At 44.7% G+C, this 15274-nt stretch overlaps 1 protein-coding gene across 1 annotated transcript in view; it reads left to right on the forward strand.

Moving 5' to 3' along the window:
* Positions 1-15274, forward strand: part of KIFAP3 (kinesin associated protein 3) — a 1147560-nt gene that overhangs the window by 138878 nt on the left and 993408 nt on the right. Inside the window, exon 4 of the mRNA XM_069231084.1 lies at positions 5912-5970. Coding sequence (XP_069087185.1) covers positions 5912-5970 — 59 coding nt within the window. The remainder of the gene's footprint in view (positions 1-5911; positions 5971-15274) is intronic.

Consider the following 15274-nt stretch of genomic DNA (forward strand, 5'->3'; position numbering starts at 1 on the left):
GTTCGTCAGGACCTGAACCGACTGACCGTGAAGGGAAGGGAGGAAGGCCTTAAGAGCCAGACGTATCACCTGCAATTCCAACAGATTGATGTGAAACCTCTGTTCCACTGGAGACCAACAACCTTTGATCTCCAGGTCCCCCAGATGAGCTCCCCACCCTAGAGTGGAAGCATCCGTCACAACTGTGGCCACTGGCAGAGGCAGAGAGAATGGCCTTCCTTGCGACAGATTGCCGACCGCAGCCCACCATCGAAGATCCGCTGCAGCGTCTCTGGAAATCCTTATCGAATCCTCAAGATCTCCTTTGTGGTGAAACCACTGCCTGCGGACGCACTACTGAAGAGCCCTCATGTGCCAGCGTGCATGCATGACCTGCAGAATGCAAGAAGCGAACAAACCGAGCAGACGAAGGACCTTGAGGACAGGGACGACCACTCTATCTTGAAACATTGGAATCAACGCCTGAATGTCCTGAATCTGCTGCGGCGGAGGAAAGGCCCGATTCAATGTTGTGTTCAGTACTGCCCCTATGTACAGGAGGCGTTGAGAGGGCTCCAGGTGAGATTCGGGCACATTCACTGAGAATCCCAGGTCGAACAAGAACTGAGTTGTCGACTGCAGGTGACACTGCAAGAGCTCCGGAGACTTGGCTTTGATCAACCAATCGTCCAGATAAGGAAATACTGCTATTCCCTTTCTTCTGAGCTCCGCTGCTACTACCGCCATCACCTTCGTAAAGACTTGAGGTGCCGAAGTAAGACCAAACGGAAGGACCGCAAACTGATAGTGCTGCGACCCCACCACAAACCGGAGATACTTCCTGTGCGACTTGAGGATCGGAATATGGAAGTACGCATCCTGCAAATCGACAGACACCATCCAATCTCCTTCGTTCAATGGCAAAAGAACCTGTGACAGGGTCAGCATTTTGAACTTTTCCTGCTTGAGGAACCAATTCAAAATCCTCAGGTCCAGGATTGGCCTCAACCGACCATCCTTTTTGGGGATCAGGAAGTACCTGGAATAGCAGCCCTGACCCCTCGCCTGCTCTGGTACCAACTCCACTGCACCTTTTGACAAAAGGGACATCACCTCCTGTTGCAATAACAGAAGAAGGGTCGGGGAGGGAAGGGAGGAGGAAATTCCCAAAAGGGAAGAGCATACCCCTTCTCCACGATGCCGGTGACCCAGGAGTCTGATGTTATGGACTCCCACATGTGAAGAAAGTGAGTAAGTCTCCCCCCTACTGGAGACGTGTGAGCAGGGAGTGGTGGAGGACTAAGGCTGCTTTCCCTGCTGCACCCCTCCGGAGGAAGAGGCAGAGTGCTTCTGGGTGGCACCTCAAGTGCGTACTCTACCCCTGCCCCTGAAGGATCTGTAAGGAAGAGTTCCTGCAGATTGTTGTCCTGCCGCATGGAGCCTGCCATGAAAGGAAGCGCCACAACCAAAACCTCCTAAAAGATCTGAAAGCAGAGCAAGTGGCTGCCTGGAGACCCAATGACCTCGCCGTGGCTCTACTCTCTTTAAAATGTTCTAGAGCAGAGTCGGCCTTTGATCCAAAAAGTTTGTCTCCATCAAAATGGCAGGTCCGGGAGAGAAGTCTGAGCATCAGGAGAGAACCCTGACTATCGCAGCGAGGCCTGCCGTCTTGTCGCTATGGATGTGCCCATAGCTCGGGCCACCGAATCCGAGGTGTCCAGCCCAGATTGAATTACCTGGGTCGCCACCGCCTGAGCGTCCGACAACAGGTTCAACACCTCCTGTGATAAAGCGGGGTGGCCCTTAGCCAAACTATACAAAACACAAATTGAAGGCACACTCGACCAATTGAGATCATTGAGAGATAAATGGGAAAGAACACTCGGAAAAGACCTCACGGACGGGGAGTGGAGGAAAATACTGGCATACCCAAAGAAAGTATCGAGAAATACCAGTTTGAGATATAACCAGTATAACTACATTCATAGGACATATCTCACTCCACAGCGCTTAACCCGTATATATGGGGGCACCCCGGCGGAATGCCCAAGATGTGGTGTGGTGAGTGCCGATCTAGACCATATGGTATGGCAGTGCCCAGAGATCCAAACTGGATGGGGGCTGGTGACAATCGACCTAGAGAAGCTGATGGGATGCCCAATACCACAGACCCCGGCAATATGCTTGGTAGGCCTGAAACAAGGCCTCAAAATTGGGAAGGTGCAGGAGCGTTGCATAGATACTGCGCTAGCACTATATAGGTGGCTAATAGCAGTAGGCTGGAAATCCAGCAAGGCCCCAGTAGTAACCGAGTGGAGGCGGGATGTAGAGAGGTGGGCGAGGGCGGAATTACAGGCCCTGAAGAGCGAGGAAGCAAGAGGGTTGCGCCAAACGCCAATAGCACAGGCCTGGGAAGAGATATTGTCAAATTGGAGAAGCGAAGTAATGGAAGAAAGCAGGGACACAGAAGGCTCAGAGTAGCAACTGGCAAGTGAAGTGAGACATAGCAAGAAACACACACCGATAGAGCCGTCACACCAAGGAGAGAGAGACGAAACTATATATGACTCACAAGAAGCAATAAACTGCACATTAGCAATAAAGAAGTGATGTGAGGAACTGGGGGACTAATGAATAGTAAATGACCCAACTTGTCAATAGAAGAGGTAAGAACTAATCAAGAGCAGGATGGAATAGGACAATGCTCCAAACCGCACCCACATAAAAAGCCTTTTGGGAAAATGGCACCAGAAAGTTTAAGTTCATGTTTAAGTTTAGGTAAGCCGGCCGGATAATAGTAAGGACCAATCAATGACTACACCTCACTAAACTGAATGCAGAATAAGACATTGAATATATAGGAAACAAATGACAATGACGCATGTGGAAAAAAATAAAAAAATAATGATGTAGAAGCACAAATAATGTCTGAAAATGTACATATAGTAAAGAATGCAACCTGTAAATGGCAAATGTTAATAAAAATATTTAACAAAAAAAATATAATGTCCTTGTACTGAGGGTAACTGTAACATCTCCCGCAAGTCTTTTGTACGCTTAATAGGAAATGCTGCTTTCACCCAAAGGTCCCGCAAATTTTGTGCTTTCTTAAATGAGAACAAAGATTTTTCAATGCTTAAATCTTTCACTATTCTCCAATTCCTGTCAATGATTAACCTTATTTTGTTGGCTTTAGGGCTGTAAGTGATGACGCAAGTTAAAGGGGTCTCCTTAGCTCGTTGTTTGGGGATAAGTAATGTATCTCTTGGTGTGTACCATGCTCTTTTTAGCGCAGCTTTAATCAGTTTCCTTGGATATCCTCTGTTAATGAGTTTATTGGTCAGGGCAGTAGCGTTAACAAAGTAATCATCTTTATGACTACAGTTTCTTCTGATACGAAGAAACTGACCGTAAGGTAAATTTTCTATTGGAATTCTCAGATGGCCACTCGAGAAATGTAACAAAGTGTTACGATCTGTTGTTTTTTTGTATAAATTAACTTCTAGATGTCCTTCCTTTGATAGGATCCACAAATCGAAGAAGTTAATTTTTTTAGCATTGCAATTCTTTGTGAACTTAAAGTCAAATGTGCGTTGGTTAAGCCATTTATGGAACAGTGTCAGCCTTTCGTGATCTCCTCCCAAATCATCAGTATATCATCAATGTATCTGAACCAATTGACAATGTTCTTACCAAAGTGATTAAGGTCTGTATATATCCACTTATTTTCAAGACAATCCATTATCAAATTTGCTATCTCGGGGGGGAAGTCCGAGCAGGTCGGTGGATGAAGACAGCAGTGTAGGAGTGCTATATCTTGTTGTGCTCCCCCCCCCCCCCCTACTGCAAAGCCAGTCACCATCACTTTTGTGTGGTCCGCTGCCCTACATATCAGATCCTGGGGGACGGAGCAGTATGCCCAAAGCCAGTGGTGTTAAGCGAGGTTAAAATATTGTCTGCCGTATGCGGAGTTAGTTCTGGGCTGAATAAGGAGGGGGAGGTGGAGGCACCGGAGCAGCCCTGCGATGAGTTTAAGTCCATGTTCTTGTCCTCACGATGGGTGGCGTACTGCGCAGATATGAACTGATTAGTGTCTTTTAAGGCCTGTGCTTGACTCTCGGCCGCCTGCGATCTGGAGGGACGTGAATAAAGATCTGCTAAGCACTGGCCAAAAAGCAACCCACTTCAAGGCCAAGGTAGTAAATTCACAAGTGGAGAAAAAATGGATGCTTTATCCCAATGACCTAGCCTACATCGGAGGTCGTGACCCACCAGAATCCCTAATTGACCATAAAACACACTTGCAAGCTTCTACTCAGGCTGTGGACAACACTTCCCCGCCCTATAAGGAGAGCAATAACTTGTAGTGGGTTAATGTATTACAGTCTATGCAGTGCATGTGTGTCTACAGCAACAGGCTACGAATGAAACATTTTACCCTACAAGCATCTGTAGTGTGTAGTGCTGTAGGTTCACAATCATGACCCTTCTCCCTGGAAGAATATGGCTCTGATCACAGATGTTGTCTTTTATTAATTCACTTCCTTTGTCAGTGTACATGTGCAACATACTATATTTACTCATCACTCCATACTACTCTCACCCACTGTGTGAAAAACAATCTAGCATGGTGTCTGTGCCCATTGGCAACTAATTTAGGAGTCCCACTGCATCTTGTGACCCGAAAGACCGTCTTACAAGAAAAACAACTTGCAAATGCCCGAGCACAACACTAGATGGGAGGATATTGCAGACCATATGAATCAATAGCACTACACACTGCAAAGAGATGCTTACAGGGTGAGTAACGTTTTCTTTCTGTCTATATTGAAAGCAGCATTGTTGGCTCTGTTTAATGGACTTTGGAACTGGCAGTTCACTTTCCTACAGATATCACCATTCATGGATACAAGCAGGCTTCTGCAGATTCTTTACAGACATAAAAGCAATAGTTAACTTTAAAAAGTAAATGAAAACATAGCAATCATTTATTTGGAGGTCATTACAAGCCCAGATTAAAATGTCAAAAATTGAATTTGCCTGTAATAGGAATATAGTGGAAGATGTGTAATAAAACCAGCAGCAGTGACATAAGTTTGCTCCACATTGTAGCACACCACAGTACAGCGCGGCCACGTATTTTGTCTTTGAAATTAATTTTCAAGCCTGTATATTCCACAACGATTCTTCTGGTGAAATGTGAGAGTTCAATGGAAAGTTTGTTTGAAAAACATTTTATTTTCATGGAAATGGAAATGTACACTCTTTTCATTCCAGAGGGAATTATTCATGTAGACGGTTTTGTCTCCTAGACACTGTACAGATTTCAGTTTAATGATAGAAGGCATGAAAATTAGAACTGAGCATGTTTGAAGGGCCACTGAATTAAGCCAACAAAAGAGGTCTGTTTTTGCTCTTTTGAAAATGTTGCAGCGGAGGCAAATTGTGTGTGAATGTGCTACAGAGAAGCTAGTATGAGTGCGTTTATAAGAGCACAGATGCATGTACACTTTCAGTAGGAATGCCAAGGAATCATGGACAGTTTTTTTGATAAAGACTTTTTTTTATTTTGCAAAGAGAAAAGAAAAGGGTAAATACAATGGTACATACATAGAACAAGATGCCAACGTGCATCTAACAACAGCCGAGCCCATACTCCCAGACAGTACAATATGATTGGTGACTATACTTTGTTTAATCTAAGGACCTGCGGCAGCCTCCCACTTCCCCCATATCTTATCATATTTGTTTGGACAGCCTCTGGCCTCATATGTCATGGACAGTTTTATCATTGTTTGGACCTCTTCTGCTAGGCGGATTAACCAGACTAACCACAAACGTGGGCTTCTACCTTCTTTGTTCTGTTTGCTAAGTACCATCTTCTTGCATCTGTGCACTGTGTTAATATCATATGTTCATATTTTTAACACAGAAAAAAGAGAGAAGAGAAACACAAAACCAAAGGACCCACCTCCCTTCGAAGGAATGGAGGTAAGCACTGAAACTGCTAAATAAAACCTTGGGGGGGTAAATGTGGTACAGACAGGTGGCAATCACAAAAGGTGGTAAATGCAAGAAGGCATACTGCACTTCCCCAGAGGTTTATGGTTGCTAACCTCACTGATATAATTAAGTGAATTGTGAGCTTGCAAACTTTAGACACCTACATGGTTCACATCCATTCCTAGAGTACAGATGGTTTCCCTAAATCTCCCTTTGCGATGTCTCCATATAACTTTAGAGTCAATAGTGAACTATTGGTAATTTATTTGATTTCTTTTTTATTTGTTCATAAAATTATTGTTATGAAATGTTTTCACTTCATGCACACATTTTATGGAATTGGACATTATCAGTGCACTTTCTCCACCACGTATATTTGTTTTATTCTAACATAAGTTTAGCTGTTTCGATAAGTGTGAGAAATATTTTTGAATGCCCAGAAAGTCAACATTGCATGAATGATCACATCATTAACCTTGCATTTTCCTGATATACCGAATCAATGGATGAAAGGTAAAGAGGCACCACAGGCTAGATGTGAGCTGTGATGGATCTGCCCTAAGGCCCAAATAAACCTTCCTACAAAAGCAAACTGGTCTCTTTAAGGAATCTTTGGCCCACCTGTGATAACTTGGTCCAAGCAACATGGCTTCCTTTGGTATGTGTGCAGAAACTAGCCAGACATTGTTATAAGTGCATCAACTAAGCAAACGCACCACAGTTCAGAAGTAAAGAACTTAAAATGTCAAACCATGTTAGTTAAATGACAACAATTTAAGAAAAAAATCCCCAAAACATTATAAAGAAATTAGAACTTCCCTTTAGAAGCATATGAAAAAAAGGGTTCAATGCTATCCTATGGGATATCCAAAATAATGTAAAAAATGACGATGTTGTATGTTGTGATTTAGGCACTGTGCTATGGAAGACCTCAACCTGAAGGGTGCCTTGTAAATGTTTGTGATTTGCCATGCTGAAAGTTCTTACTTTCAGACTTAGAAAGTTTGGCAAGCCTAGAAGCTGTAGCTGGAAATGCTTACTTGGGGTCTGACATGTTGTGTAAGTGTTTCTGCTGTAACCTTTAAGTACTAAACAAAAAGCTCATTGGGGAAAAATGCTCAGTTTTGTTTTTTATCGACTCATGTTTTGTGGTTTTTTTGGACAGAGTTGGTAGTTTGTCCAATCCTCTAAGCCCAGACCTAATTTGCAAGTTTTGGTAGAGTCATTGAAGAGCATTCATGAAAAATTCAGGGTTGTGTCCTCAGATTCTACTTTGCTTTTCATTGTTGTAAGAGAGTTTCCATGTCTCTGATTCCAGGTGCAAATTTCTTGATGACTCCTGTTTAGGGAATCTCACAGGTGGACATTCCTGTACCTCCATAAACATGGGAAACTCTCTGTTGATTAGAAAGTGAAGTGCATACTGCAGAATGCAACCATTTCATGCAAAGCAGTGAACCAGAGCCACAAAGCAAGCCTCCAGCAGCTGAGGTATAAAGAAAGCTTGCATAGTAGTGATGGAGTATGTAGTGAGGTATCAAAATTGTGCTTAGCTACTACAAGTCTGTAATTACACCCGGCGGTCTGACACATTTGCTGATAAGAAGGGGACCATGCTACAGCTATAGTATAACCTCTTGTAGCCATTTTTCATGGACAGACCCTCCAGCTTGCATCAAGTAGCCTTGATGTCTACCCAGGATGACAGGAGTAACCCTAAGAAAACCACAATTGTGGTTTCATTCCAGAACTGCCACAGCATCCTTCTCTCCTCTCATCCCTATGCCCCCATGAGGGAATGCAGAGCGAAGATTGTTCCGTTGCAAAGGTATTGGCCTCTCTTCACCTCTCTCAGACCTCCAACTGAATCCACTTCACAGGCTATGCAACAAAACATCAGACATTTTGAAAACAATAGTCTACAAAAGGGTGAATGAAGGGTGTGACAATTTGCCTAGGAAAAATGGAAAAGGGACCTCTGAAAAATGGGAGCTTGTCAGAACAGCTGAAGTAGCAGTAGGTAGCCTTGTAGTTGTAGAACTAAAGTCTTTGGTCAAGAAGGGTGGGTACCTCCACAGTGTGCCTAGAAAATCTGAAAATTGCGGGAGAACACTTCTATGCACTCTGCACTCACCCTCCCGAATAAGATGTTGAATAGTGAACGGAAATTGAAGCTGCTAAGGGGAGTGATGGAGTAATGTCAGCCGGAAAGGGAGAGAGATAATGGATCATGAAATGAAGTTTATTATGTAAGCTGTCTAGCATAATTGTTTTATGTAGGGTATGTTCTAATTTGTATATTTTTCTATATGTGTATCAAATAATTGTTTTAATAGAGTTTGTCTTTACCATGCATTATATGATTTCTGCACTTAAATAGAAAAAATGGAAAGTGGTGAATCATTCCATTAAGCTTAGTCTCTCCACTTCTAGGAAGATTTTAATAATGCAAAGCACAAGTCTTTTTAGACATTTCTGCTCCTTTTGGTGTAAGGGTGAGTAAACATAAACCATGCTTCTGTTGGTGTGCCTCCATTTTCTCTAATGCTGTTTGAGATTGGACTATTTATCTTGAAATATACCAATCCTTTTCACAGGGTGCAACCCCTTCAACTGACTGCTAAAGCAGTTGGCAACATAACAATTATTTAAAAGCATACTTTTGTGTCATCTTAGTCTTCCTAATGTTAACTTGTTGAACATTTTTCTGACAAACCAAACTGAGGCCTATAAATGTTCTTCTCTTACTTGCTGCTCTGTCTTGAGAACTGGTCGTATAAAATGTATTGCTCTTTTTGTGCCTTTAGGAATACTCCTTTATTAGGTCGAGAGTTCAGTGCATGACCTCTTGTGTACTTTTAAGTATAATTCTTTTGTGGGCTTAAAGGCATTTCCTTTATTTGTTTGTGTCATGCTAGTGGTTAATCATGCCTCTTTGTTACTCCTCTTTTTCTTTGGGTGCAGGGCCAACTACTGTATAATTACACTTTGTTGTGTTTATCTGTTCTTTGGGGCACTCTTTTTTTTTCATTGCTTCCTGCTAATGTTCGGTGAAGCTTCCCTTTTCATTTACAGAGCATTCTTGCTCTCAACTTAGCTTTGCTGCAATGTTGTTTCAGGAAACAGGGCTGTAAATCAGCCCGTTATCTTGGTCCCAATTGCTAAGCATTCAAACACCGAGAACATGAAACAAACGCCCTCATCGCTACTTGTTCTTTTTTTCACCTCTTTCTTTCCAGTTTTTCTTCAGCAGCCAGCAGTCTCTTCTTTAGTCTTGAGGCAGGGCCCATCGCACGGGAGCCAGGTTTGCTTTATGGCGCTAGATGGGTGTGAATAGCTTGTTGTATGGCTGATGAAAGGCGTGTGAGATTTTATTGACAAGAAAGGGAGAACATCTATGGCCTTGATATTCAAAAACCCTTTTTCAAAGATTTTCTTTTGTCATCAGCCTATACAGTGAGGTATTTGGGCATTTTTTTTTTTTTTTCCTGCCCTGCTTTTGAAGGCTCCTCTTTAGGATTCTGTTTTTTTTTTGTTTTTTTTTGGGCCAGCTGAGTCATCATGTCAGCCCTGACGCTTCAAAGTGACATGCCAACCCCCACGATACATATGATCACGCAGGCTGCAGTGGAGACAATCTATCTGTGCAAATTCTGGGTGTTCATGGCCGGGGAATGGCTCAGTCTCCCCGAGCTGAAGGACATCTCTCTCACTCCCGACCCCTAGCCTACCCATGAAGGTATGGTGGAAATGTCAACCATGGCTGCCCCCCTTCATTCTGTCCCCATCTGTCGCCCCCCCCCCCTTATTGGCATCTGTGGCATCACTGCCACATCTTGCATTCACATTCAACTCCTTAATTACATTGTAATTCACTGCTCACTCTTGTTTCTGCCGTGCTAGTTATTACATTTGTATATTTGAGAAGCAGTTGAGGCCTATCAAATCTTGACCCATGTCCATGCCCATGATAAATCTCCCGGTGTAAGTACCCAGCACATCTATCTTCGATCTCATTGCCATGCAAAGGGCTAGATCATTACATTACAAGGTATTATAAAATTCTGCTCTTGTAAATTGAGGAAGTAATTGAATGTCTTTGACAAAATGGGCACCTGCAAATTTATAACATTTTGCGAAAAGAAGCTAGGGAAAAGGGGATTTAAAATTAGTTGATGTGAACAAGGCGAACCAGAAATAAAATTGTTTATGGTTTAAATTGATAGAAATAATGCATTCTTGCATGTTTTCATGAAGGTGAGGACCCTGGTTGATGAAAGGAAACAATACCTACAATCACAACGCTGATGCTAACACTTTTTGTAACTAGATATCCGCGTTATCTTGGTTCTTATGATAAACCATATAATTTATTTATTTCATGAACACCAGGGCAATCTTGTAACTCAGTTGCCTACAAGCAGCAGGTTTTCATAACCTAGTGTCAGTGAACACACTGGTAGCCATGCTTAATGTGCATTCACTGAGAAGTGTCATGGCACACAACAAAAACTAAAATGGGGTGTTTACTGATGCACTTTGTAATGCTGGCTACATGCAGAAAGACTTATAAGACTTATTAATAGCCAGGACGCGGATTGAGACGCATGCCGTAACATGGAGAATAGTTAAGTGAATTGACATCAGGTACATGTTCCTATTAAGATCTTATTTGAAGACGTTAGTGTGACATGTAGGCTAAAGACTCATTTGGCACTACCAGATTAGGTCCAGCGTAGGCAACGCACAAGCACTGACTCTCAACATGTTGTAATGAACATCTGTGGGCTTGCACCACGACCATCTCACGTCCATCACTTTAATTCGTTCCTGGTCCTGCCCTTCAAAATTCCCTTGATTTTGTAGGTAAATGCTTTGTTTGTCCCGCCTTGAGGCTGTTTTGTTCCCGCCTTGGAGGCTGATCATGTTACATTGATTATTGCATGATTGGTCATTTACCTTAGTGTGGAGCACAATTACTTTTCTTTTGCCTCGTTGCTTCGCGCTGCGTGCCCATATGATGTAGGTCATCTCTGGGTCTCCACACTAGGTTGGGGGGGGGGATTAGGGGGAGGGGGGGAACCCCAATGTAATACTATCAAACAATTATAAATAATGGCAATATTTTCATTTTCTGCTGCAGATAGAGGAAGAACGTAAATGGAAGTGCTTTAGTTATATGCTGGGCCACTGGAATTATGTGGCAGAGAGGACCAAATTATGCTCAGGGTTGACCAATTTATGTGGCAAGAAAATTCCAGTTATTCATTTACAACGCCATTAGCTCTAACTCAAGCCATTGTGGGCCCTATTGCATTAAAAATGCTTGTACATCTTGGAGATTTCGGTGTTGGTGGTCAGGGCTGACTACTTGGATTCTGCCTGTTTTGTAGCAGCCTGTCAACCAAAAGCCTTCATCTAATATCCGCTAGGCACCCATGCAGCCCTAGAGCTGCAGAAGAGTTTCTGGAGGATGCAGTCAACATCCCAAGCCGGATGGATGATTGGCAAAAGCAGAAGTTGCTGTGAAGGAAAAGTGGAACTGCCTGGGACCAGCAAGGTCCAGGAGGACTCAACCCACTGGTGGAGTCCTAGGGGGGACCCTCAGTAAGGCAGAGTGTCCACAGAAGAAAAGGCAGCCCCCACAGGAGACCCACTGGAAGAGAAACCAGGAGTTGCAGAGGAGCCCATGCAGCACAACTGGAGAGGGGTCCCACGCCACAGGAGAAGTAGGCAGAGGGCTGTGCGTCACAGGAAGGAGTGCTGGGGACTGGGACAACAAGCAGATGCCAACAAGCCTTGGTAGCTGAAAGAAACGAGGTACACGGGGGTTCAGACCTGCTTGGGAAGGCAAGGGCTTACCTCCACCAAAGTTGGACAGCTGGTAGAGAGGACTAGGGGGGCCACTCCAGACCACCTCCTGTGATCAGGATCCACCGAGCTCTGGATGAGAGGAGATCCACGCCGCCAGTCGTCATTGCAGTTGGTGCCTGTGGATGCAGGAGAGTGACTCCTTCACTCCAAGGAAAATTTCTTCTTCCTTCTCATGCAGGCTGAAGACTTGCTGTCTTCAGAGGATGCATGGCTGGGGAAATGTTGCAGAAGCTGGAAGGGGCTGTGGAAACAATGCTGCAGGCAGAGTCTTTGGCGTAGATATATATTTTTGGTTTCTGGAGGGTCCAGTCGCAGTTCCAGTGGCTAGAAGTTGAAGCAGAGGTTGCAGAGGAGTCCTACTAGAATCTTGCAAACCGACTCAGAAGACCCACACAAGAGGGAAACCCTAAAAAGCCCTAAAAGGGGAATTGGTCGCCTACCCCTCCCAAGCCATGTAACACCTATTTCCAAGAGAGAGGGTGTTACCGCCCTCTCCCAAAGGAAACCTTTTGTTCTGCCTTCCTGGGCTTGAGCTGTTCAATCAGCAGGAGGGCAGAAACCTGTCTGAGCGGTGGCAGCAGCTTGGGCTGCATGGAAAACCCCATAAGCCTGGTAGGAGCAGTGCTGGGGGTCCCCTAAGGAACCCCAGAGTGCATGGAATCATACTTCCAATACTGGCAACAGTATTGGGGTATGATTCTGACATGTTTGCTACCAAACATGCTTAGGTTCGGAGTTACCATTATGTTGCTGGACATAGGTAGTGACCTATGTCCATTACACACATAAAATGGTATCCCTGCACTCATGAAGTCCAGGAAAATGGAACTGGAGTTCATGGGGGCACCTATGCAAGTGCAGGGGTGCCCTCACACATAGGTACTTGCACCCTGCTTTCTGGGCTAGGAGGCCCTACTTGCACCCTGCTTTCTGGGCTAGGAGGCCCTACTGTAGGGGTGACTTACAGTGACTTGGTGCAGTGACCTGTAGTGAAAAGGTGCATGCAACCTTTCATGCAGGCTGCAATGAGAGGCATGTAGTCACATTTTACATGGGCTTCCTGTGGGTGGCATAATACATGCTGCATCCCAAGGGGATTCCCTGGTACCCTATTGCCCTGGGTACCTGGGTATAATATACTAGGGACTTACAAGGGGGTACCATTATGCCAAATTTGGGGTGTATGTGGTTCAAGTAACCAAGTTAGCAGGATCCCAGTGAGCACAGTCCGACACACTGAGAAACAGGCAAAAAGTGGGGGTAGCCTTGCAAAAAAGAGACTATTTTCCTACAGAAGATGTCATGAGTGATGCAATATCTGGGGTAATTAACAGTGCATGGAGATTGTGCGAGTTATAGTTACCTTAGGGCACGAGTTATAGTTACTTGAAATAACTAACTAAACAGCAGAATTTCTGTGTTTTTTGTGTGCATGTATAATATGAACGTAACTATAACGTTGCTGTAACCTTTGTGTTTTTTTTGTGTGAATTTCTCAGGTATTTTTTCAGTTCTGTTTTCTAAATATAATGTCCCTGTAACCTTTGTTTTTTCAGCGAATTTCGAGTTTTTTTTTTAACATTAAGTAGGATGCCCATCGCAGTGCACAGCAGGGTTTGGGTTGGGCAAAGGGCCTGGTCTGCCATTGCTCAGCGGCCCTTCCCCAAGATTGCAGCTCCTGACCCCTTCTTCTTTGCCATTCATTGTCCAAGTCCATGCCCCTGCTCCCTTGTTACAGTCTTGTGTAGCAGTTGTTCTGTCACTGCCCTTTGCATTTACCCTGAACAGTTAGCTTTCTGCCCCATCCATCTTTTCCCTACTATCTGTTGTCAGAGTCCATGCACCAGCCCCCTCCCTCCTCCCTCCTGCCCTGCATAGTCAGATGGGCTGCCACTGCCCTCTATTTAGCTTGATATCCCTGCCCGCTTCTCCTGCCCTCCATTGCCCAGTTCTGTGCCTCATCATTGCCCTCCTGCTTTGCCTCTGTGCATAGCTTGCTGTCCCTACCCTCTTTCCCTCGGCCCACTGATGTCTGTGAGCATGCCCCTACTCCCTCATTTTTGCCCACCTTGTTCCATGGACCTGCTATTGTCCCTCCTATCTACTCGGAGTGTTCCTTTGAGCTGCCACTGCACATCCCATCTGCCTAGCATGGTTAGATGGCTGCGGCCTGTCCCTGCCACCTCCACCCTGCCTGTCCGTGTTCCATGCCCCTATCCCCTCCCTCCTGTCCTCTACGGTCCATTTTGCTGCCACTCCCTTCTGTTCTCCCAGCTCTGTTGTGCTGCAACTGCTCCTCCTGTGTGGTCTGTTGTGAAGCCTCTCCCCTGCCCACTCTTGTCTATGTCCAGGCCCCACGTCTCCCTTCCAAGTCCAAATTCCAAATCCACATTGATTTAAAGAGCATGACTTCTCATCCCCATTGGGGGTTTGGGGTGGGGAGGTGGAGGGGTGGGATGGTAACCAGACGGTGGGAGTTGTGGCTGCAATTTCTGTCCTCCATGTTCCTTCGTGCATCCCCCTGCCTCCTATCTCTTGCTCACCATGTCCACTGTGCTGCCACTAACCCTCCCAATTGCCATGCATGGCCTTCTGTGCTGCCACAGCCCTTCCGACCTGCCCTGTGTGATCAACTTGTTGCCTCTGCACCTTCCTCCCTGCCCTCAGTTATCCAAGTTAGTGCCCTTGACCTCTGCCTCCCCACGGTATTCTAATGAACAACTAGAATGCTAACAATTATATTTATTACAAAAGTGTGGCATGGCGGAGGTCATCTTGATATAATCAAAACTGTAATAACTAAAGCATTCCCTTTAGAAATTATACAAATGAGAGGGTCTTATTCCTATAGAAATTATGGTTAGTGTTCTAAAAGACAAAAATAAGGACATATTTGCTGAGTTTTCAAATAGCAACAAAGCACTTTCAAATTATTTTCTAGCTATGTTTTTTTTTATTCAGTTGATCACTTGATTATGTGTTACACTTGGGGGAGAGGATGTGGTGTTACGGCCAGAGCTGCAGACTTTGCAACTGGGGAACCAGGTTAAAGTTTCGGCATTAGCTCAACAACCTGTGATTGTTGGCAAATCACTTAATCTCCCCATGCCTAAAGGCAAAATGAATGTGTGTAAGGAACTAGCTCCCTGGTGCAATTACCCCCCACTTTTTGCCTGATACTGATGCTGACTTGACTGAGAAGTGTGCTGGGGCCGTGCTAACCAGGCCCCAGCACCAGTGTTCTTTCACCTAAATAGTACCATTGTTTCCACAATTGGCACACCCCTGGCACACAGATAAGTCCCTTGTAAAAGGTACCAGTGGTACCCAGGGCCCTGTGACCAGGGAAGGTCCCTAAGGGCTGCAGTATATGTTGTGCCACCCTAAGGGACCCCTCACCTAACACATGCACACTGCC

The sequence above is a fragment of the Pleurodeles waltl genome, chromosome 4_2 (assembly GCF_031143425.1).
Source record: "Pleurodeles waltl isolate 20211129_DDA chromosome 4_2, aPleWal1.hap1.20221129, whole genome shotgun sequence".
Lineage (NCBI taxonomy): Eukaryota > Metazoa > Chordata > Amphibia > Caudata > Salamandridae > Pleurodeles > Pleurodeles waltl.